General features: G+C 41.5%; 1 protein-coding gene across 4 annotated transcripts in view; it reads left to right on the top strand.

The window, feature by feature from the left end:
* Window positions 1-25,346, top strand: part of KLHL20 (kelch like family member 20) — a 36,133-nt gene that overhangs the window by 3,784 nt on the left and 7,003 nt on the right. For 3 of the 4 annotated variants that reach the window (XM_059674953.1, XM_059674956.1, XM_059674954.1), the window contains exons 3-10: window positions 7,608-8,181; window positions 11,960-11,992; window positions 13,965-14,123; window positions 16,451-16,545; window positions 19,039-19,154; window positions 21,430-21,613; window positions 22,810-22,953; window positions 25,146-25,279. In XM_059674953.1, the coding sequence (XP_059530936.1) occupies window positions 7,608-8,181; window positions 11,960-11,992; window positions 13,965-14,123; window positions 16,451-16,545; window positions 19,039-19,154; window positions 21,430-21,613; window positions 22,810-22,953; window positions 25,146-25,279 (1,439 nt within the window). The remainder of the gene's footprint in view (window positions 1-7,607; window positions 8,182-11,959; window positions 11,993-13,964; window positions 14,124-16,450; window positions 16,546-19,038; window positions 19,155-21,429; window positions 21,614-22,809; window positions 22,954-25,145; window positions 25,280-25,346) is intronic. The other variant, XM_059674957.1, reaches the window with a different exon arrangement.

The following is a 25,346-nucleotide window of genomic DNA, read 5'->3' as shown; positions in this document are numbered from 1 at the left end:
GATTTCTGTACTCGAACCTCTAGTTCTCTCTATTCTCAGTGTGTTTGGGACTTTAAGTGAGGGTCAAACCAGCTGAATCTTTTTTCTAAGCTCAGGCTGTTAATTTCCAAATTAAAACAAAATGTTTGAAATATTAAAGGAGAGATGTTCATTTACCCCTGGCCAGTGTGGCTCTGTTGGTTGAGTATCATCCGTACACTGAAAGGTTGCCTGTTCAATTCCCGGTCAGGGAACATACCCGGGTTGTGGGCTTCGTCCCTGGTAGGGCGTGTGTAGGAAGCTTCTGGTGTTTCCCTTTCACATTGATGCCTCTCTCTCTGTCTCCCTCTCACACTCGCTGTCTTGATTTTGAGAGAGAGAGAAAGGTTCTTAGCTTAGGAACATAATTCCAAGCTAAGGAAAAATTCTGTAGGTCTTTGGACAAAGAGGTAAAATTGATTATAAATGTTTTAGAATCAGAGACTGTTTTCTAAACTTTTTATTGTGCTTGATTTCAACTTATCTTACCCACTTACAGAAAATGACTCTTTCCTCAATGAGGAATATTACTTTGGGATTACAAGATCTGAGGAATGTGTGACATGATAGCTCTGAAATTTGAAGTTGACTCACAAATTTTGGGTGGATAGAAATTTTATTTATTTAGGGAGGTACCAGAGTTGTAACATTCCTTTGGTAAACATGAAGAATATTTAAGGTGTTTGGTTTGTTTTTTGGTTTATGCTTCCGGTATACACATGATTTGATTCTTCTCCTCACTGTGATTTTAGGATGTATTAATATTCATGGGAATGACACAGCCATTTACCTAGCCTGCACTTCCTGGCTTCTTAAATTCTTGTGACTTTCACCTTCACTCACTTCCACAATGCGTTTCTACTGTCACTCAGAAAAACTCTCTGAAATCATAAATGCTAATGACTTGTTTTCTGACCATAATCTCTTGAATGTTCATTCCATCTGTTCTTTGTCAAAATTAACATGCCATTGCCCCTTCTCTCTTCACACAGTTTCAACCATTTTCTAGCCATCATTCAACTCGTTTTGTCTGTGGTATTTCAGGCATACCTATTAATTAGGCATTTCTATTATGCCTAATTATATGCAGGCATTTCTTTTCTCTGATTTGGGCTGTTGATTACCACTAGATAAAACAGCCACGGGGAATTCATGAGTCTTTAATATCATTTGGGCCAACAGTGTTATCCAACAATATTTCTGAGTCTTCACTGATTCCCCACAGCAGCTCTTCCACGTCATTACCCATTCTTCTCATAATCCTGTCACCATTCTGCTCACAGCCAGAAGATGACCTGCCACCCTCCCACTCCCAGCTTCACAGAAAAATAGAGATCTTTATGAACTTCCCTAATTCCTGACACCTCCTTACCCCAAAATAAATGTATCTGTTTCCACATTATCTCCCTCCCACACCTTTTCTCTGATCTCTTACATCTAAGTTCCATTCCTCTGGTTTTGGTTCTCTGCACTCCCACTCTTCAAGGATCTCATTCCATCATTTATTCTCCCCCTCTTGCTTGTATTTTTAAGTTTCTCCCACCTTTGGGTTCTTAGTGTCAGTATATAATTATTTTCCAGTCTTTGACTTCTTTAAGCAGACATAGCACTGTATTTCTTCACAGAAAAGCTTCTTTCTAAAAATGGTTCATACTCGCTGTCTTTCTTTATATATATACTAGAGGCCTGGTGCATGAAATTCATGCGGGGGGGCGGGGTCCCCTCAGACCAGCCTGCACCCTCTCCAATCCGGGATCACTTGGAGAATGTCAGACATCCCTCTCACAATCCTGGACCACTGGCTCCTAATTGCTCGCCTGCCTGCCTGGTCACCCCTAACTACCCCACCCCCCACTGGCCTGATCACCCCTCACAGCCTCTGCATGCCGGCCTGATTGCCTCTCACTGCCTCTGAGTGCTGGCCTGGTCACCCCTAACTGCCCCCCCTGCCGGCCTGGTCACTCCCAACTGCAACCCCCCTGCCGACCTGGTTGCCCCTAACTGCCCCCCTCTTTGCCAGCCTGGTTGCCCCCAACTGCCCCCCCTCGCTGGCCTGGTTGTCCCCAACTGTGCTCCCTGCTGGCCTGATCGCCCTTCATGGCCCCACCCCAACGGCCTGGTCACCCCATACAGCCTGCTTGTTCAGTCATTTGGTCATCCCTCACTAACCCCTCTGCTGGCCTGGTTGTAGGCAGCCATCTTGTGAGGGTGTGTGGGTTAATTTGCATATTACCTCTTTATTATATAGGATATACTTTATAAAAAATATATATAAATTTTTTTTTTTATTGATTTCAGAGAGGAAGGGGAAGGGAGAGAGAGAGATAGAAACATCAGTGATGAGAGAGACTCATTGATCGGCTGCTTCCTGCACACCCTCCACAGAGGATCCAGCCTGCATGCAACTAGGCATGTGCTCTTGACTGGAATCAAACCTGGGACTCTTCAGTCTGCAGGCCAATGCTCTGTCCACTGAGCCAAACCGGCTAGGGCCTCACTGTCTCTTTCTTCGCCTCCATTAACTGCTGCCATTGAATACCTCAGGTTTTACTGAAAGTTTAGGGATAGTGGAGAGGGCCATAAAGTTTTTTGGACATCATCATTTTCTCACTGGCTGTCTCCTTAGATCATAACCCACCACCACTTTATTTATTTATTTTTAAATATATTTTTATTGATTTCAGAGAGGAAGGGAGAGGGAGAGAGAGATAGAAACATCAGTGATGAGAGAGAATCATTGATTGGTGGCCTCCTACATGGCCCCCACAGGGGATCGAGCCCACAACCCAGGCATATGCCCTTGACCGGAAGCAAACCCGTGACCCTTCAGTCCTCAGGCCGATGCTCTGTCCACCGATCCAAGCCAGCCAGGGCCCACCACCATTTTAAAAGTCTCTTTTTCCTTCCTTTCCTTTCCCTTCCCTTCCCTCCCTTCCTCTTCCTCTTCTTCTTCTCCTTCCCTTCATTTCCCTTTCTCTTAAAATTCTTCCTTTCTCACCCCCCCCCCTGCAAAAACTTTCTCCCTTTAAAATTACTGTTACTTTATTCTACCAAACAGTTTATTTTGTCACAATCCTTATACTAGTACCTCTATAACAGAGGTTAAAAAACAAATTCATAGATCTTTAGGTAGTTTACACAATGTATGGCACAGCTTCACGTAAGACAGTATGATGGTGAACTAAAAGTCCTCCTAATGATGTTCTATTTCCATTTCAAAACAAAACAAACCCAAAAATACTGCCAACCAAACAATTCTAATGGTCTTTATCATCCAGGGGGCCCTCATCTTGTCTTTTATAATTAAAAGGTCTAAATAAATGTATAGAGAAGAGAATATAAATTAGCAAATGTGGAAGCAAGAAGACCACTTATGAGATTATGATACTTTTAAAAGGTAAGGATAGCCTGACTTAGGGTGGGGCTAGTTAGATGTGTAGAGAAATAGTTGGATTTTAGGTATTATATGGAGGTAGAATGATAGGATTTGCTGATGGCTTGGGTTTCAGGGTGGAAAGGAAAGGTTCCAAGATTTCTAGCCTGAGCCAATGTAAGAATAAAATTGCCTTTTATTGATCTGGGGAAGACTAGAGGAGAGACACCAGTGGAGGAAGAGAATCAAGGAATCAGTTTTAGATATATCATTGAGATAGATGAGCTTGAGTTATCCAGATAGGAGATAAAACTCCTTTAGCCATTCACACATGGGTGATGGGAACCATGAGATGTGTATAGAGAGCAGAGAGGACAGACTTTGGAGAATGACCACATTCAAGAGAATTCCTTCCAAGTTTGTTAACCACATAGTCTATAATAATATAGAAATTACCCATTATTTAAAGTCAGAGTCTAATAATAGCAGCAGGTGTTTTTTTTTTGTTATGGCATACTTCAAAAAAATAGATATGTAGAAATTAGCTTTCATATTTTACTTAGGTGAGATAAAAAATTGTTTATCTGATTTCAACAGTATCATCTTTATGTACATAATTAAGGTTACAACAAACATGCTTTAACTTCTACATGCAATGTCAGTATTACATTACAACAGGAATTTTTGAATTGGTCTTGTCTTTAATGGTGGGGTTTTTTAAAGCCTAATTCTACCACTGTTGCCCGTGTGGTTTATTCTTTCAGCATCTACTTCATACAAGGCACCAGTATGCACATGGCTAAAAGCCTTCTTGATTGTTTATGTGGGTGGTAAAATTATCTAACTGCTCAGCTTTATATTTCAGTCTTTCACTTGTCAAGCATATACAGTACTATTTCCGCCAGACGTCAGGAATTATGAACAGTTTATACTCTAGCATACACAGTCACCTGTGGGCTGAGGCCAAGCGTGGAAAGATTGAATGTATAAGTGCTTTGGAAAAACAGGCTGCTGGTGGAAGAACCATGCTCTTGATTTTTAAGTTTGTGCCTTTATAATGTAAATGCATAGTTATTTACTACATTTCCTCACTTGTAAGACACACAGTTGATTTAATAACAACTTTTTAGAATTGTGAATATTGAATTAAAGGTATACAAAGCTTTTCTTAGTAGCTGCCAATATAGCAAGTATTTATCCATATAATTGATACCTCAATATTCTTTAATATCATGAAGTTTTATTCTAAGTTCTCCTTTCATTCAAAGACTGAAGAATCCCTTGAATTATGTCTGGTCCTAAGCAATTATCCAAAGCATCCCAAGGACATACTTGTGCTTGTGATTTTTTCCCAGTTTTTGTTGTTGTTGTTTTTCACTTTTTTAGAACATTGTGATTGACTGTATAAACTGTAAACTCTAGACATCTTCAGGTAAAGGAAATACAGTACTACATATAAAGTTAGGTTTTGGACCCTGGCCTATTTTCCTTCTGACCTTTTCATGCTATATTGACTATATTGGTGCCGAACCTTAGAGCAATTTAAAATATCTTCCAATGATAATCAGAAATAAACATTTATGTGTTTTAGAAAAATGACAACTATCAAGATTTTGGTTAAACCAGATTAAGGAATTAAAGTCCATAGATCATAATTTAAAAAATGTTTTTCATAATGTGTTATTAATTTAGTACAGGCAGTTGCAAAAGATATGGTCTAAACCAGTGGTTGGCAAACTGCGGCTCGCGAGCCACATGCGGCTCTTTGGCCCCTTGAGTGTGGCTCTTCCACAAAATACCGACTTCTGCACATGGGCCATGAAGTTTCGATTGCACTGTACGTGCATGCCCACATGTGGTATTTTGTGGAAGAGCCGCACTCAAGGGGCCAAAGAGCCGCATGTGGCTCGCGAGCCACAGTTTGCCGACCACTGGCCTAAACAGTCTAATCTGACTACTGAGATGAAAAAAGAATTGTCCTTGGAGAACCAAGATGGCGGCATAGGTTAACGCCGGTGTTTGCTGCTTTGAACAACTACTTCAAAAGTGAAACCAAAAAACGGAAGGGACATCACCCAGAACCACAGGAACGCTGGCTGAGTGGAAGTCCTACAGCTAGGAGGAAAGAGAAACGCATACGGACACTCAGAGGAGGCGCAGTGCTGAAGTCAAATTCTGAGGTGCGGAGTGCGCGGAGCAGGCTGGCGGCGGAGGGCGCGGTTGTTGTTTTCAATCGGGAGGGAGTCGCAGACTCTGAGCACCAGATCCGGGCGAGTCTTTAGGGACCCAGACTCAAACAGGAGAAACGGGACTGTCTGGCTTCGGTCAGAGCGAGTGCAGCTTTCTCTCCGAGCTTTGCAGCGGGTGCTGGGACTCAGAGAGGCAGAGCCCCTGGGGACAGGACTGAGAGCCGCCATAACTGCTCTCTCCGGCCCACGCTGTTGATCCTGTTCGACCCGCCCTGCCCAAGCCCTGCACAGAGGCATTTGCCGGATAGCCCCAGGCAAAGGCATTTGCCGGATAGCCTCAGGCAAAGGCTAGATTAGCACCTCCCTAGAGGACAGAAGTTCTCTCACTGCTGACCCAGCTGATTCTCATAGCCACTTGGCCTGGAGGTCAAACCCTCCCTGGAATTAGCTACAACAATCAAGATTTATCTATAAGACTGCGAACAAAGACCACTAGGGGGTGCACCAAGGAAGCATAACAAAATGCGGAGACAAAGAAACAGGACAAAATTGTCAATGGAAGAAATAGAGTTCAGAACCACACTTTTAAGGTCTCTCAAGAACTGTTTAGAAGCTGCCGATAAACTTAATGAGATCTACACGAAAACTAATAAGACCCTCGATCTTATATTGGGGAACCAACTAGAAATTAAGCACACACAGACTGAAATAACGAATATTATACAGACGCCCGACAGCAGACCAGAGGAGCGTAAGAATCAAGTCAATGATTTGAAATGCGAGGAAGCAAAAAACATCCAACCGGAAAAGCAAAATGAAAAAAGAATCCAAAAATGCGAGGATAGTGTAAGGAGCCTCTGGGACAGCTTCAAGCGTACCAACATCAGAATTATAGGGGTGCCAGAAGATGAGAGAGAGCAAGATATTGAAAACCTATTTGAAGAAATAATGACAGAAAACTTCCCCCACCTGGTGAAAGAAATGGACTTACAGGTCCAAGAAGCGCGGAGAACCCCAAACAAAAGGAATCCAAAGAGGACCACACCAAGGCACATCATAATTAAAATGCCAAGAGCAAAAGATAAAGAGAGAATCTTAAAAACAGCAAGAGAAAGAAACTCAGTTACCTACAAGGGAATACCCATACGACTGTCAGCTGATTTCTCAACAGAAACTTTGCAGGCCAGAAGGGAGTGGCAAGAAATATTCAAAGTGATGAATACCAAGAACCTACAACCAAGATTACTTTATCCAGCAAAGCTATCATTCAGAATTGAAGGTCAGATAAAGAGCTTCACAGATAAGGAAAAGCTAAAGGAGTTCATCACCACCAAACCAGGATTATATGAAATGCTGAAAGGTATCCTTTAAGAAGAGGAAGAGGAAGAAAAAGGTAAAGATACAAATTATGAACAACAAATATGCATCTATCAACAAGTGAATCTAAGAATCAAGTGAATAAATAATCTGATGAACAGAATGAACTGTTGATTATAATAGAATCAGGGACATAGAAAGGGAATGGACTGACTATTCTTGGGGGGGAAAGGGGTGGGAGATGTGGGAAGAGACTGGACAAAAATGGAGCACCTATGGATGAGGACAGTGGGTGGGGAGTGAGGGCGGAGGGTGGGGCGGGAACTGGGAGGAGGGGAGTTATGGGGGGAAAAAAAAAAGGAACAAATGTAATAATCTGAACAACAAAGATTTAATTTTAAAAATAAAAAAATAAAAAAATAAAAAAATAAAAAATAAAAAATAAATAAAAAAAAAAGAATTGTCCTTTATTTTATGGGAGTTCACAGTGAAAGTGCTCTGACTTGAAATTAATACTATTCATTCCTCGAGAGACTTTAAAGAAGTTTTGAGTTCTAGAGTTCTTAGAACAGGAACTCTTTGGGGACTTGGTTCTGTCTTTTGGTTACCTATAGGTTTCCCTGTCTTTTGACTTAGGAATACTTTTATGACGAGTGAGCTTCTAATAATACTGCCATCTTCTCTTCCCTCTCCCCCTGCCATTCCTGTAGGTGCACCAACATTCGACCAGGAGAGACTGGAATGGATGTAACAAGCCGCTGCACCCTTGGAGACCCCAACAAACTGCCAGAAGGGGTTCCCCAACCTGCCCGTATGCCCTATATCTCAGACAAACACCCTCGACAAACCTTGGAAGTGATTAACCTCCTGAGAAAGCACCGGGAGCTCTGCGATGTGGTGCTAGTTGTGGGCGCTAAGAAGATATATGCCCACCGAGTCATTTTGTCAGCCTGTAGTCCCTACTTCCGCGCTATGTTTACAGGAGAATTGGCAGAGAGCCGGCAGACAGAAGTAGTGATCCGAGACATAGATGAGAGGGCTATGGAACTGCTGATTGACTTTGCATATACCTCCCAGATAACTGTGGAAGAGGGCAATGTTCAGACCCTACTGCCAGCTGCTTGTCTCCTCCAGCTGGCAGAAATACAGGAAGCCTGCTGCGAATTCTTAAAGAGACAATTAGATCCCTCTAACTGCCTTGGTATTCGGGCTTTTGCTGACACACATTCATGTCGTGAGTTGCTAAGGATAGCAGACAAGTTCACTCAACATAACTTTCAAGAGGTGAGTTGTACTTAGTGGTTTGAATGTATTCATAATGTCTTTGTCAGGAGAGTGTATAGGCCAGGGGTGGGCAAACTTTTTGACTCGAGGGCCACAATGGGTTCTTAAACTGGACCGGAGGGCCGGAACAAAAGCATGGATGGAGTGTTTGTGTGAACTAATATAAATTCAAAGTAAACATCATTACATAAAAGGGTATGGTCTTTTTTTTTTTTTTTTTTTTTTTTAGTTTTATTCATTTCAAACGGGCCGTAGTTTGCCCACGGCTGGTATAGGCTCACACTCTGCTAACTGACACAGCAGCTTGGCTATTTACTGCCAATAATATTAAATAAGTAAGTTGTTATAAATTCTAAACTTGGTTTTTATTCTAGAGTCCAAGTTTGTGTTTCTCAGTAATAGTTAAAGTTTAGGACTTGATTGTGCCTAGTCATGTCATATTCATAAAAGGCTAATTTAAAAGTCAGAATACAGTTTATTAATTCATAAGGAGATGTGTGTCTGCTAGGATACCTGGTATTAGTCATTTACCTGAAGTATGGCCTTCCTGATTATATGGATTATTCAGCAGAATAAATTATAGGTCAGAGGTTATTTGGTGAGTAAACAGAAAAAAATTGAAATTAGATATCAAAAGAATTTTTCATTAAGCCTGTTATTTTTCATTTATTCATTCAATATTTGTAAAGCTACTATGTTTAAGCCACTGGGCTTAGACACAAAGGCTGCAGTAGTAAACGAGACCCCTGGAGTCTGTTTTTGTGTGTTTATAATCCAGCAGGGCAGATAGCCAGTGAATGTACAATTACACAACTAATTACAGCAGTCGGTGCTACAAAGAAGAAACCCTGGATGATTTAACAGAGTGTTACAGAGATTTAACTTTGGTTCTAGAACAGCTCGTGCAAAATCCTGAGACATGAAGAAGCATAACTAGTTTGAAGAATGGAAAGAAATCTAGTGAGACCCAGAGAGTAAAAGAGAGGATGTTACATAATGATTTTATAGAAAGAACAGAGCCAAATTGCACTGGAGTTAATAGACCATGTTAAGAAATTTAAATTTAACCATTAAAGTGTTTTGAGCAAAGGAAAGACATGGTTCATTTTGCACTTCAATATTACTCTTCTGTTCACCAGGATAACCTCCAGTGACTCAAAGACTTAAAAATACAAATGAAACCATGAAAATATTAGATGACACGGATCAATTCCTTTCTAATTTTGAAGCAAAGAAGGCTTAATTGACTAACCCAGAAGGCATAGAAAAAAATATTGATAGATTTGACTGTATAAAATGAAAAAATGTCTGCATGGTAAAACAAAATAAGTCAAAGACAAACTGGGGGCATAGTAGCTTTACAAACTGGGGGCAAATATGTGCAAATCATATCACAGGCAATAATCTTAATATATCAAAAGCTCCTATTGGTCACTAACCAAGACCAGTAAAATGAGCAATAAAATAATAAATTCAGATTGCCCTTAAACATATGAAAATCTGCTCAAGCTTGTTCATAATAACTGAAACATGAATTAATACTATACAAAGTACTATTTTTTTATCTACCAGATTACAAATATTCAGAAGTTGGATTGCAAATTCTATTGATAAGGCCATGGGGGAAATAGCTACATTGCTAGTGTGAGTATAAATTGATACATCTCCTTTGAAAAGAAATTTGGCAGTATCTATCAAAATTACACTCTTATTGCACACACTCAGCAATCCCATTTCTAGAAATTTGTACTACAAATGTACTGGAGAGGGGAAATGTTTGAGGAAGTAAGATCCGTAATGGGTTCCGATTTAGGTATATTCTGTTTGAGACACTTGTGACATATCTAAATAGAGATATTGAGTAGGCCTCTGTTTATGAGTCTATCTTAGAAAAGAGATTAGGCCCTAGCTGGTTTGTTCAGTGGATAGAGCATCGGCCTGCGGACTGAAAGGTTGCAGGTTCAGTTTCAGTCAAGGGCACATGCCCAGGTTGTGGGCTTGATCCCCAGTGGGGGGCATGCAGGAGGCAGCCAATCAGTGATTCTCTCTCATCATTGATGTTTCTATCTCTCCCTTCCTCTCTGAAATAAATAAAAAGATTAGGATGTGATTGAAATTTAGGAGTCATCTGGACACATATGTAATACCCTTTGTAATACTTTAAGCAATAAAATATATATATATATATATATATATATGTAAAAAAGTAAATAAATAAAAATAAAAAAAATAAAAAGAAATTTAGGAGTCATCAACATAGTAATTAAGTCACAGTAATTAAACTATGGCTTAATTCTTTTTAGGCCAGATATAATCCAGAAGCCATAAAAGAAAAAATTGATAAAGTTGATTACATAAAACTTTTAAACTTTTAAATAACGAAAGCACTATAAGCCGGGTAAAAAAAATCAATGCAAATGAAGTCACCTAATTCAGGGAAAGAAGAAAAAAGTCCTAAAATTTTTCCCATACAAAAGGATGGGTTAGCTGAACAGCAGCTGGCAGAGGAAACTGAAAATAGAGAGAAGAGGAAAGTTAGGAGTGTGGGATTGTTTCATGAAGGAGATTATATATATATATATATATATATATACACACACACACACACACACACACACACACACACACACACACACACTAGGGGCCCGGTGCACGAAATTCAGCCAGAGGCGTTAGGCCTGGGCAGGGGCGGAGCCTGCAACCGCGGGGAGCTGGGGGTCCCCTGCCCAGGCCTGACACCTCTGCCGGAGGCCTCAGGCCTGGTCAAGGGGCCGATCCGGTGATTGGTGATCGGAGGGTGATGAGGGTCAACTCCTCTGGCCGAGGCATCAGGCCTGGGTGGGGGGCGGAGCCGGGGATTGTGGGGTTATGATGGTCCCCTTGCCCAGGCCTGAAGCCTGGGTCAGAGGCGTCAGGCTTGGGCGGGGGGTGGAGCAAGCGATCAGAGGGAGATGGGGGTCCCCTGCCCAGGCATGATTCCTGGGCCAGAGGCCTCAGGCCTGGGCGGGGGCCAGAGCCAGTGATCAGGGGGAGATGGGGGTCCCCTGTCCAAGCCTGACACCTCTGGCGGAGGCGTCAGGCCTGGGCAAGGGGCCGATCCTGCGATTGGAGGGTGATGGGGGTCAACGCCTGAGGGCTCCCAGTATGTGAGAGGGGGCAGGCTGGGCTGAGGGACACTCCCCCCCACACACACACCCTGTGCATGAATTTCGTGCACCGGGCCCCTAGTATATGTATATTTATAAAAACTGACTCAAGAAGAAACTGAAGACCAGAAAAAACCTATATCAATGAAAGAAGTTCCCATAATAGTGTGGGACTTAAAATGCAGATCTCTTGTAAACTTTTATTTGAGAAAGCGGATATTTTAAGGTATTATATATATATTATTGATTTCAGAGAGAGGAAGGAAGAAGGAGAGAGAGATAGAATCATCAGTGATGAAAAGGAACCATTGATTGGGTGCCTCCTGCACACCCCCTACTGGGGATCAAGCTCTCAACCCTGGCATGTGCCCTGACCAGGAATCAAACCGTGACAACCTGGCTCATAGGTTGTTGCTCAGCCAATGAGCCACACAGGCCAGGCAAGGCATTATTTTCTTAAGCTGATTGTTTGTTTCCAGGATAGATGTCAGTGCTAGATTTGCCCTAATGGTAGACAGTATCTTTTTCTTATTGGTGAAAAAGGAGAAGTGACATTTTAACCATACTTTGTTTATCAAAAGTATTATTCTTACTCTTTGTCCTTAGTGCCAAACAAATATTTTCTCACACAGATTTTCATGTCTTCTTGCCATCTGATGTTTCCAGTAAGTGATATCATTTTTAATATCATTATTTAATATCATGGTGGTTCACTTATAAACTTTAAACTTGGTGATCATTGACACATAACATTTGGTTTATAATACTAAGTTGGGAAAAATTTTTACACTCTGACAAGATCGATCCACAAAGACTGTTAAGGCACTCTACAAAGATATATGATACCTTACTTGTACTTAAGTAAAGAAATCGGAGTGAAAAGAAAAGAGGAAAGTAGGATACAGCCATGGCTTAAGTTTTGCACACTATGAAGGCCAGCACATTTAATTTGAAGCGAAGCCCCAAATTTGGCCCTGGACTTTCTAGCCTCCGACATAGGGTTGCCAGATAAAATACAGGGTGTCCAGTTAAATTTAAATTTCAGATAAATAAATAACTTTTAGTGTAAGTATGTCCTCTATTTTTATTTGCTATATCTAACAGTCCTGCCACAGAGAGTACAATGCAGTCATTCTAAGCTACCTGGTTAAGCAACCTAGCTAAAATGTAAATGTTACCTATTTAATTTCCTGAACCGCAGAAGGTATCCCACTCAGGTGATTTGAAACTTTTTGCCGTACAAATGAAATGTTCATTAGTATTTTCTACTATAAGTATAGCTGACTTTATGGTCTGAAACTTTTATTTTGAGATGCACATTTTTTTCTAATGTACTTGGGAAAAACATTCTTAATCCAATATTCAAATAGCAGTTGTTTATCTCATATTCTGCGAAATATTCTGACTTTTTGATGAGCATGAAAATAACCTTGCCCCAAGAGAATAAATATATCACCTGCATCAGAGGTCACACGGTAGGAATTGACCTCTTTACTAGATCCTTCCTGTACACATGGGCATCACACGTAGCACGTGTACTGTTGAGAGAACAAACCACATGGAGTGTAGCGGTTACCATTCCCTCCTGCATTGTACCCTGCCCCTTGTACTCTGCATAGTCATGGCAAGATCTATAAGCTTCTGGGATTTATGGATGGCAGGCATGACAAGGTGATATCCTTGTTGTCATTTCCTCTCCATTCTGACAGTTAGTTCCCTAGCCCTGGGTAAAGATAAGTTATTGGTGTGTGTGTGTAGCAATATATGTAATGTATGCACACACATATCAGTGAGATAGATGTACTGGTATAGATAAATATAAGCGTGCGTTGGTCTTCAGAGGTTTTCCTGGGTCTGATTCTCCTCATTATATCCATTCTTGCTTATAAAATTGCTGACACCTTTATTCTTTTTTATACTGGCCCCTTGGTGTTTCTACCCCAGACACTGTTCTGTCAGTACTAATCTTCCTCTGGAAGCTATTCTTGAATTTTTTATGCCTCTTATATTTCTGGCGTTATAATTTGGTATAGTTTAGTTTACTTTGAATGTAAACTTTTATTTTGATACTTCTTTTTAGGAAAAAAAGATGTCATTTGTCTTAAATTATTTGAATCATAAATTATTATTTTCCCCAAGTTTTGTGTCCCCTGTACTCTCCTTTGTTTCCTTTATTAAATTAATAAACATTTTTTAGAGTAGTTTAGGTTCCAGCAAAATTGAGCAGAAAGTAGAGTTCTACACACACACACACACACACACAATCACACAATCACACACAACATCCCCCACTATCAACATCAGAGGGGTACACAACTGATGAACCTACATTGACATGTTATTATCACCCCAAGTCCATAGTTTACATTAGGGTTCACTCTTGATGTTGTACATTTTGTGCGTTTTGACCAATGTGTAATGTTGTATCCACCATTGTAGTATTGTACATGATAGATTCATTGTCCTAAACATAGCTCTGCCCATCTGTTTCTTTTAAACTTTTCTGCTCCACTGTTTTGAACCTCAGCTCTATTGTGGAATAGAACTTTTCTTCATAACCCTAAAGAAAAATATTGAGACAATAAATTAAGTATGATCACAGGTTTTTTTCTTTTATTCTTACCTCACTTTGAACAGGTGATGGAAAGTGAAGAGTTCATGTTGCTTCCAGCCAATCAGCTCATTGATATAATATCTAGTGATGAGCTAAACGTTCGCAGTGAAGAACAGGTGTTCAATGCAGTGATGGCCTGGGTCAAATACAGTATCCAAGAAAGACGTCCTCAGTTACCCCAGGTATAACGGAAATGCTTCTCTAAGTAACTGCTTTCATAATATGTATTTGACTTGCAAAAAAAAGGAGCAGGCATCACTCCTGTCCCTTATATTAGACTGTAAGAAAGACCATCTGTTTCCAAATAATCAAGGAGATATGTGTTTATCATAAACTTTTTGCTCTTTGCTTCCTCTCTATTTTGCATCAACTCTAGGTTTGGGCTATAAAGCTGGTCAGAACCTAAATCAGTGGTTCTCAACCTTCCTAAGGCCGCGACCCTTTAACACAGTTCCTCATGTTGTGGTGACCCCCAATTTCATTGTTACAAATTGAACATAATTAAAGCATAGTGATTAATCACAAAAACAATATGTAATTATACATGTGTTTTCCGATGGTCTTAGGCAACCCCTGTGAAAGGGTCGTTTGACCCCTAAAGGGGTCGCGACCCACAGGTTGAGAACCGCTGATCTAAAGTGATATTACTGTGCTTTGTTTTCTGATTATTCTAATTACTGAGTTGGTGGTTAGAATAAACTGAATTTAGTTTTAGTATTTATGCCTTCCTCTTCATTATATGTTAATTAGATCAATTGGTAAGTTGATTCAATTAGATCCCCAAACAATTGAAATACAATAGGGGAGCACTATCCTATCTAATAAAAGAGAAACATGGTAATTAGCGTACATCCGCTACCCTTCCCATTGGCTAATCAGGGTGATATGCAAATTAACTGCCAGCCAAGATTGCTGCCGGCAGCCAGGCAGCTTGAAGCTAACATGAGGCTTGCTTGCTTCAGTGACGGAGGAAACCAATGTTCCCCGCCTGCCTTGCCGGCCTCTGAGCTTGCAGTTTGAAACATTGTTACAAATATAGAAGCTAAACAAAACCCCAGAAACCTGCTTTCAGCCCGCTGGGATCTCAGAGCTGGAGTTGATACAGTGTTTCGATTATAGAACCCAAACAAACCAGATACCTGCTTTTAGCAGCCGAGGCCTCAGAGCTGGAGCCAGAGCTAAAGCTGGCCCAGAATAAAATAAAAAAAAAGAAAAGAAAAAAAGGAGCAGTTGGGAGCTTCAGTCACCCACCAGCCTGAAAACAGCCCTCAGCCCCTCACCCAGACTGGCCAGGCACCCCAGTGGGGACCCCCACCCTGAAGGGTGCGTGACCAGCTGCTAACAGCCATCATCCCCTCACCCAGGCTGGCCAGGCACCCCAGTGGGGACCCCCACCCTGATCCAGGACACCCTTCAGGGCAAACCAGCCGGCCCCCACATGTGCACCAGGCCTCTATCCTATATAGTAAAAGGGTAATATGCCTCCCGGCACCGGGATCAGTGGAGCTGCGAGGCCTCCCAGCACCAGGATCAGCGGAGCTGAGAGGCCTCCCGGCACCGGGATCAGTGTGACAGGGGGCGGCCCTGATCGCCTTGCAGCTCTGTGTGTGACAGGGGGCGGGACCACAACCTCCCTATCCACCCTGCTCTGTTCGTGACAGGGGAAGGCGCCCCAACCCCCTGATCAGCCCTGCTCTGTGCCTGATAGGGGGGAGCTCCCCAACCCCCTGATCACCCTGAGGCTCTGTGTGTGACAGGGTGCAGCGCCCCAACCCCCTGATCACCCTGCGGCTCTGTGTGTGACAGGGTGCAGCATCCCAACACCCACCCCCCCACACACACAGGCCCTGCTCTGTGTGTGACGGGGTAGAGCCATAACCTCCCCATAAGCCCTGCCCTGAGTGTGACAGTGGTGGTGCCCCAACCCCCTGATCAGCCCTGCTCTGTGGGTGATAGAGTGCGGCGCCCCAACCCCCTGATCGGCCCTGCTCTGTGCATGACAGGGGGGAGCTCCCCAACCCCCTGATGGGCCCTGCTCTGTGCGTGACAGGGGGCAGCGCCCCAAACCCCTGATTGGCCCTGCTCTGTGCGTGACAGGTTACGGAGCCCCAACCCCCCTGATTGGCCCTGCTCTGTGCATGACGGGGGTGGCACCGCAACCTCCCCATCGACCCTGCCTTGAGTGTGTCAGGGGGCAGTGCCCCAACCACCGAATCAGCCCTACCCTGAGTGTGACTGAGGGTGGCATCGCAACCTCCCAATCCGCCATGCTCTGTGCATGACCAGGGGCTGCACGTAGGGATTGGGCCTGCCCTCTGCCACCCGGGAGTGGGCCTAAGCCAGCAGGTTGTTATCTCCTGAGGGGTCCCAGACTGCGAGAGGGCACAGGCTGGGCTGAGGGGCCCCCCTCCCCCCCGAGTGCACAAATTTTTGTGCACCGGGCCTCTAGTTCTCTTATAAACCTGGCAGATGGGCACTCGAGCTTGTAAGCATGTTCCTTTTCTCATAGGTGCTCCAGCATGTCCGCCTGCCTTTGCTCAGTCCCAAGTTCCTGGTGGGCACCGTGGGCTCTGATCCCCTCATCAAGAGCGATGAGGAATGCAGGTATGAATGGCTGTCGGGAAAATCAGCCGCCAAGAGTTCCTGTTTTCTCCTAATTTTCGTATTTCTATTGCTGCCTAACTAGTGTGTCTCCTAGTGCTGAAAGCAGAGTACCTAACAGATTTTTATTCTTGGTTCGGGTCAAGAGGAGGAGATGAAGAGAGGACTGAACTTCCAGTATTTCGTCCCATTAGTTTTGTAATGTATTTTGTTTTTTGGTGTAGAAGTGCCAATAAAGATGTAGATTTCTAAGATTTTAATGCAAGCTTGTGTTAGAAGAGGTAAGTCTCTGCTAATATATTTCTTCTTGAGATAAATAATGCTATTGGTTTTGTCAAAAAGTGTGTCCGGAGCACATTTTCATTCCATCATATATGCCCAATTAGGGAATAGGACTGGTCTTGTTTTCTGAGACTGTGGACGAAGTTAAAGGTCTACCACACTTTTGAAGTAGCTTTATAAACGCTTTTACAAAGCAAACAAAACACCTCCTTTATTGGGCTGTCTCTACAATGTATATGAAATGTAATAAATTTTCCCAGTTTGACAGATTTTACGATTTAGGTTCAAATCTGAAGCCATGTGGTGTTTTTAATCATTTTCTCATTTTAATCATTTTCATAAAAGAGCAAGTTAGTACTCAGAACTCCTTAACTTACACTGAAGAAACATGTTCTAAAATCAAGAAGCCCCTGGCTGGGCCAGTGGTAGTGGGTTATCAGAACTTAACTAAAATCAGGAATCCCTGTAACGGGAAGGACATGAAGATGCATTTGCATTTCTTCTGTAATCTAAAGTCTGTCCCTTTAACAGATGTTAGAGAAGCTTTAGATTTTTGTCTTTTAAATTTAAAAAACAGACACGTGGCAGTTTTTCCCCTAGATATTTACAGTACCTGCAGGAAAACCATAGGAATTATGGATGCTGAAATCTGAAGAAACAATACAAAGGTGCCCCTTGTGCATAAAACAGAAGTCAGATTGTACTGATTCTGATGCAGAAAGTAAAGGTGAAGTCACTTGTCAAAGAAGCCCCTTCCTGATATCTTGACCTCAGCATTTACCAGCTCTGTGACCTTAGGCAAGTCACTTTAACCTCTTTCTGCTACGGTTTCTTCATCTATAAAGTTAGGATAGTAATAGTACCAATTTCATAGACTGTGGTGGGGATTAGTGAGCTAGTGTGCTGTACAGCAGCACATGGCTGTAAATGCTGTTATTAATTGTGGGTTGGCTTGCTGAGTATCAGCTCTATGGTACTCTTTCTAGGAACCCCTGAAAACCTAATTAAAAACCAGCTATATCGCCCTAGCCGGTTTGGCTCAGTGGATAGAGCATCAGCCTGCGGACTCAAGGGTCCCGGGTTCGATTCCGGTCAAGGGCATGTACCTTGGTTGCAGGCACATACCCAGTGGGGAGTGTGCAGGAGGCAGCTGATCGATGTTTCTCTCTCATCGATGTTTCTAACTCTCTGTCCCTCTCCCTTCCTCTCTGTAAAAAAAAATCAATAAATTATATTTAGAAAAACAAAAAACCCAGCTATTAGGAGATCACTGTCTCTGTTTTTAAAGCCGAGAAAGCTAGAAAAGGCTCTTCATCATCATCGGGAGATTTTTTTGTTTTTTGTTTGTTTTATTTTTAAGATAAATAAACTCAGAGGAACTTAGCAAAGCCATATATAGGAAGTACATTATTGGGTCATACCTGAGGACTAGTCCAGCAGGAAAAAATTACTCTGTAACATAAAATAACTAGAGAAATTAAAATATAGTATAATTTAGGAAACATTTTAGAGTTGAGAGAGGACAGAGTAACAGATGGATATGCACTAGTCAGGTACTGTGTCACGCAGAGGACTCAAGTGAAATAAGTACATACAGAAGTAGTGTGCTTTAGGATATTTTTTAGGTACAATTACTAGGTTCTTCTCATAAAATTACTTAATAGACAGAAAAAAACATTTCTTTATCCTTAGTAGAGTTGTTGAGAGTAAACCATTCAGACAGTACCAGATAGCAAATCAATATTAAATGATGGCACCATGCTTCTTTTTAGCAACAGTCTAATTTTTGACCTAGTTTTATTACCTTAATTAATTCAGCAAACATTTTGTGCTACGGCTGATGTGCTACTTTGCCAGTATCCTGCAGAATCTAATAAAATTTATGAGAAAGCAATAACTAGGCTGGTAATCTAGTTGTAAAAGACCAGTCCAACACTGGTATTTTCCGTAAGTTATTATGGGCCCCAAGCATGTTGAGGTACATTTGCACTGAGATATGAAGGCAAAATGGAAATACTAATCAATCCACGACTCCGAGTGTGACTGGCATCATTGCTCTCATGTTTGTGACCCTTGTTAATATGGGCTGGAGTTCAGGATTTGGTTTGATTTATGCTTGATCTCTTTGCCAACCTACCTATTCCTAAACTATGCTGGGATTTGACTAACAATGTTATTTAGACACTTGAAATAAAGGCAGAATTTTCTCCACAGAGACTTGGTAGATGAGGCTAAAAACTATCTTCTATTGCCCCAAGAACGACCACTAATGCAAGGACCAAGGACAAGACCACGGAAGCCTATCCGCTGTGGCGAAGTACTTTTTGCAGGTTTGGATCTTAATTATGGTGACTAAAGTGAACATTTTAGAGAAACTGTCAAGTGAGCAGTCCTTTGGACAGTTGTGATATCCACTGTCATAAGAAACACATATGCTGTCATGTAACTTCAGTCTTACCTGCTGATCCAACACTGGTGTTCTCTAAAACAGTGCTCTGTTTGTATAAACCTAAAACCGCATTGCACAGGCAAAACCTTAGAGCGGTGGTTCTCAACCGTGGCTGCACATTAGAATCACCTGGGAATCTTTTTAAAATCCTGATTTCTGGGCCTCATCCTCCAGAAATTGTTTCTTTGTTATGGGGTGAGGCCACAACATTAGTAACAAAGAAACAGAATATCCATCTGTTACTCTGTCCTCTTTCAACTCTAAAAGTGTTTCCTAAATTATACTATATTTTAATTTCTCTAGTTATTTTATGTTACAGAGTAATTTTTTCCTGCTGGACTAGTCCTAAGGTATGACCCATAAGGCACTTCCTATATGTGGCTTTGCTAAGTTCCTCTGAGTTTATTTATCTTAAAAATAAAACAAATTTTCCAGAGGATGAGGCCCAGAAATCAGGATTTTAAAGATTCCCAGGTGATTCTAATGTGCAGCCAAGGTTGAGAACCACTGCCTTAGAGAGTCTCAAGAATAGTCTAACTTGGTAACTAGTAATGTGTTTTTAAGGCTAGTTTCGTGGTAAGGCTGTTAGATTTTTAAAATAGTGGATTAATTCCTCTTTGTTGTGTTGCTTTCATTACTGAAAATAAATGGAACTTTGTATTTGAGTCCAAAAATAATAAAATTCTGAGGGTTTTTTTTTTTTTTTCAGTTTAAGAATATATAAAAGCAAATTGGGAAAATTACCTAAAATCTATTTATAAATAAATAAAGCCACATTGCAGTGGATGTTTTGTTCAAATGAGTCATGTGCATTAATTTATATACCAATGTGCAAGTTGTCTCATAATTACATGAAACTGTCAAAAAAACATTATCTTACATCAGTTATTTATACGCCTTCCTAGCTTTACTGGCTAGATGCAGCCCAAGACAACCTTACGCTGTATCGTTTTGCTCCTATTGTCTGCCTCTGAATCTGTTGATCCTGAGGAAGACTAGGGAGAAATTATCACCCACCCGTCATGATTAATGGAAAATCAGGTTTCATTTAAATCAGTATATTTAACTAATACTGAATGACACTGTTTTGTGTATCCTAATTTGAATTCTGTTCTAGGATGTATGCCAGGAGTTTCAATATCAGAGAAAACATCTTAAATTCCAGAATAAAATCTGGCTCCTACTGTGAGGGTTGTGAGCATTTGAGACAAATAAAATAGCCTGCTCATTAAACCTCAGACACAATTTTATAATGGAAGTCATAAACAGCTTTTTATTAGATTACATGGTTCTAAATCAAATTAATATTACTGCCGAAACCGGTTTGGCTCAGTGGATAGAGCTTCAGCCTGCGGACTGAAAGGTCCCAGGTTCGATTCCGGTTTTGGCAAATCATAAGAATTTTTGCATTATTTTTAGTTACAAGAGGACCTAGTAAGAAATCATGAGAAGAGCCAAAATCCCTCCCCTAACAGAGTAAAAAAGAACAGGCTTATGAATTATGGTTCTTCTTTTGGCTCTTAATTACATTTATGTAGTGTGTTGTGCTTTAAAAAGCAGTTTTATGTATTTTGTTTCACTTTAAAGTTTTTTTGTGTGTGTTTTTTTTAAAAAAATATATTTTCTTTTTTACAGAGAGGAAGGGAGAGGGACAGAGAGTTAGAAACATCGATGAGAGAGAAACATTGATCAACTGCCTCCTGCACACCTCCTACTGGGGATGTGGCTGCAACCAAGGTACATGCCCTTGACCGGAATCAAACCTGGGACCTTTCAGTCCGCAGGCCGACGCTCTATCCACTGAGCCAAACCGGTTACAGCAAGTTTTTATTTCTTATTTTACAACTAGGTAGTTTACAGGATTTTTCAAAGATCACAGAGCTCAGTAAAGGCAACAGTCAAGCTTTCTAGGTAAATTCAGTCTTCTGTTTTGTCACAGTACCTCCCAGTCCCATTTGAATTGGTATCCTTGCCTGTCTTTGTAAAATGGACCCTATACTAACTGATTTAGAAATGAAAGATTTTAGCAATCCTAGTGGACCAAGTAAAAGTCAACATGTTAAGTCCAAGCACTGGTCACAGTTTACAGGTTGGCAGTAAGTGGTACAGCCTGTGCTTTGGGACAGGCATTCTGACCATTTGGGTTACTTCCCCAGTTGGTGGTTGGTGCAGTGGAGATGCCATTTCCAGTGTAGAACGATATGACCCCCAGACCAATGAATGGCGGATGGTAGCTTCAATGAGCAAAAGGCGATGTGGCGTTGGGGTCAGTGTCCTTGATGACCTGTTATATGCAGTAGGCGGCCATGATGGATCCTCGTATCTCAATAGTGTTGAAAGGTAAGTAAGGTCAATGTGAAATTTTCTTCTGTACAATTCATATAGTTTCATTTGGGATGTTCATTAGGATACAGATAGGACTTGCTGCTTTAGTACTGCATCTGTGGCACCGGTTGGCAGCCTAGACCACTTAGCATGCAAGTCCTTTATGATCTTACCTCCACCTGTTTTTCCAAGTCTGTCTTCCCTGGCACACCAGTGTTCCCTAAACGTGCTGCTGCAGACCCACTAAATTATTCGCTGGTCCTTAGACATGCGATCCTCTTTCCTACCTCTTCCTCTATGGGTATGCATGCTTTTCTTTATTTGGAAACAGTGCCTACTGAATAGTATTATTTATGCAACAAAAACATGCTTGCATATAAAGAATATATATGTGGATAGATATATACCTTTTTTTAAAAAAAAAGAGATATGCCCACTCATAGAATAAGACATTTAAAAAATATACTTTTATTGATTTTTTTACAGAGAAGGGAGAAGAGTGATAGAACTATCGATGAGAAACATCGATCAGCTGCCTCCTGCACGCCCCCTACTGGGGATCAAGCCTACAACCAAGGTACATGCCCTTGACCGGAATTGAACCTGGGACCTTTCAGTCCTCAGCCTGACGCTCTATCTACTGAGCCAAACCGGTCAGGGCTATACCTATTTTAAAGTATTTTACTGACAAGTCTTGTAGGATATACACCAAAATGGGAAGAGGCCAGAAACCAAATGTAATTCAAAGGGAACTATAGCTCTCTATATATAACATCCTGGAAAAAAAAATTATATTCATATGTTACTTCTTTAAGTAAAAATGAATTTTTTTAAGTGAAAATGAATTTAAAAAAAAATAAAAACATAGCCCTAGCTGGTGTAGCACAGTTGGTTGAAGCATCGTCCAGTACATCAGAAGGTGGCAGGTTCAATTTCGCGTTAGCACGGATACCAGAGTTGAGGGTTCGATCCCTGGTAGGGGTGGGTACAAAAGGCAGCCAGTCGATGTTTCTCACATCCATGTTTCTCTCTTTCCCGTCCTCTCTCTCAAAATTAATATTAAAAAACAACATAAATTAGACTTTTATATGCTTTAGTTATTAGTCATATTTAGGGGAAAGAACATATATATTATTATTTGTCAGTGAATATGTGAACATAGCCATACTTTATTTGAGTAAGACAAACTCTGCTCTTGATGTTCTCGGCAGGTATGACCCCAAAACAAACCAGTGGAGCAGTGATGTGGCTCCTACAAGCACCTGCAGGACAAGTGTTGGCGTGGCAGTGCTTGGAGGATTTCTTTATGCTGTCGGTGGCCAGGATGGTGTGTCTTGCCTCAACATTGTTGAGAGGTGATTTTTTCCCCCCAATTTATTTTCAAGTTTTAAAAGGCATATGGAGAGTGGGAAGAGATTAACTAAGAACTTTGCATACTAGAGGCTTTGTGCATGAGGGTCCCTTGGCCTGGCCTGCAGCGATTGAGCCGAAACCGGCTCTCCGACATTCCCCAAGGGGTCCTGGGTTGTAAGAGGGCGCAGGCCAGGCTGAGGGACCCTACTGGTGCACGGATCAGGCCGGGGAGGGACCACGGGAGGGCTCCAGGGCTTGTCCGACCCAGCTCACCCAGTCCCAATTGGCTGGATCCCAGCAGCAAGCTAACCTACCAGTCAGAGTGGTCAGTGCAGGTCATAGTGACTAGTCGAACAGTCGAGAGATCGGACACTTAGCATATTAGGCTTTTATTACATAGGATATGCGTAATTCATGGACTCAGTCAATAGTGCAGTGAAGGCCTGGAGGGGGTAGCGTGGAGGGGGTCAATGTGGGGGAAGAAAGGGGATATCTATAATACTTTCATCAATACAGGTACATTTTAAAAAATAAAAGGTATATAGAGGGCTCTTTAAAAGAAGCAATTTAGGACACTATGGGATCCACTATTTGGTACTTTTCCCATGGGCTTTAAGGAAAACGTTTTCAGTTGATCTTAAAGTCTAGGAAGATGAAAGGTATTATCTTGGTTTTTTAAACTGTGCTCCACTGATGAGCCTAACATTAAAGTGTTGGGATCATTTTAAAATTGCCTTCTATATAGGATATCAAGCATACCACTTCTGAAATCTGCTGTCTTTTCCCACAGTACTTGGAGTATACTGAATGTAAGACTGCCCGGACTTCTTTCAGAAAAATAATTAAAGCAATCATTCTTTGTCTAGCACATCTTAAAAGGACTCCCAATATTTTGTATATGGAGTCTCGTTAATTCTTGTGTTACTAAGGGAAATCTGGGCAGATGCCAGGTTTACTTTACACTTTTACAAATCCGTTAATTTTGGTGAAATAGATTCTGTTTTTAATACCCTGCCCCATCAGTTTTTTCTCGCTCTGTCTTAGAGATTAGATTTGGAGTCTCATGTACTTTGATTACTGGTAAGAACATAGCCATATTTCATCCTTACTTCTTAAAAAGAAATGCTCATGACTCCAGAATTTTTTGAAATGGCATTTGAGTTGGGTTACCTGCTTACGTTGAAGAGTTTAACTCTGTCTTAAAATTGTAGATAACTCTTAAAAGCTATGCTATCTGTCAATAAACTTATTTCCTCACTTTTAAAAATTCTATGCAAGAGGATTCTGGGAAGATAACATTAGTAATAGCATAATTTTTTAATCTCTCCAAATTCCCACATAAAAATAAACACAGCAACCGATAGCAAAGCTAAAAAACTATGGAAAAGTATGGAGCTTGGTTGCATGATAATGTGAATGTTTTCAACACTTAAAAATGGTTACAGTGGTAAATTTTATGTATATTTTACCACAATTAAAAATACAAAACCCTGTGGACATTTAAAATAAATTAGGGGAAAGGGTCTCCCCATGAATTCCAAAACACAAATAAGCAAAGCAAACTACCAGTAGGCACAAGACCTACATGATATTGTCTGTGCAGGAGAAAACGGAAAAGCAGTTGTTGAAGTCTGATAGCGCTAAGAACAGCCAATAGCCAATGTGTGTTTACTAGAAAGCGTGAGGGGGAAATGTATGAACAGGTGGAGCTAAGAAGGGTTTTGCTTTTTCCCATTATAGAACAAATGCAAGGGACCTACAGCTAGATCTGAAGGACTTAGAAGGGGGTTTCTCAGCATCAAGCACGACTGACATTTTGGGCCAGATACTTTGTTGTGAGGGGCTGCTTTGTGCCCCCCACAAAACAGGATGGTTAATAGAACCGTTGGCCTCTACCTCGATGTCCAGTGTCTAGTCCTTCCTTTTGGCAGAATCTGATAGCGTGGCAAAGGACAGTGTCTTTTTCAGAGCACTAGCCGTGGGATCAGAAGTCAGAGTACAAAATAGCTCATAACTGACACAGGCACTGGGTCTAAGAGCTTTTCCCCATAAAACTAGTGAAGTGTGTTAGATTCACACTGTGCATTTGACCATCACATGTCCATGCCTCCAGCATCTTGGTCATTTCACACCTTATGAAAAAGATAGCACTTACTGGAAACATGCATGTAGTCTGTGGTTTCTCTCACTGCAGGTATGATCCAAAGGAGAACAAATGGACCCGCGTGGCTTCCATGAGCACCCGAAGGCTCGGCGTGGCTGTGGCTGTGCTAGGCGGCTTCTTATATGCCGTAGGTGGCTCTGACGGGACATCCCCACTCAACACAGGTTGGTCCCTTCCAGAGTCAGTCTGCTTCTCCCAAAGCAACACGTTTTCCTTTGGAGAGTCTCCCTA

Source organism: Myotis daubentonii, chromosome 18 (genome assembly GCF_963259705.1).
Source record: "Myotis daubentonii chromosome 18, mMyoDau2.1, whole genome shotgun sequence".
Classification (NCBI taxonomy): domain Eukaryota; kingdom Metazoa; phylum Chordata; class Mammalia; order Chiroptera; family Vespertilionidae; genus Myotis; species Myotis daubentonii.
Note: the sequence above shows the minus strand (reverse complement) of the source record. Positions and strands in the feature narration are given on the sequence as shown.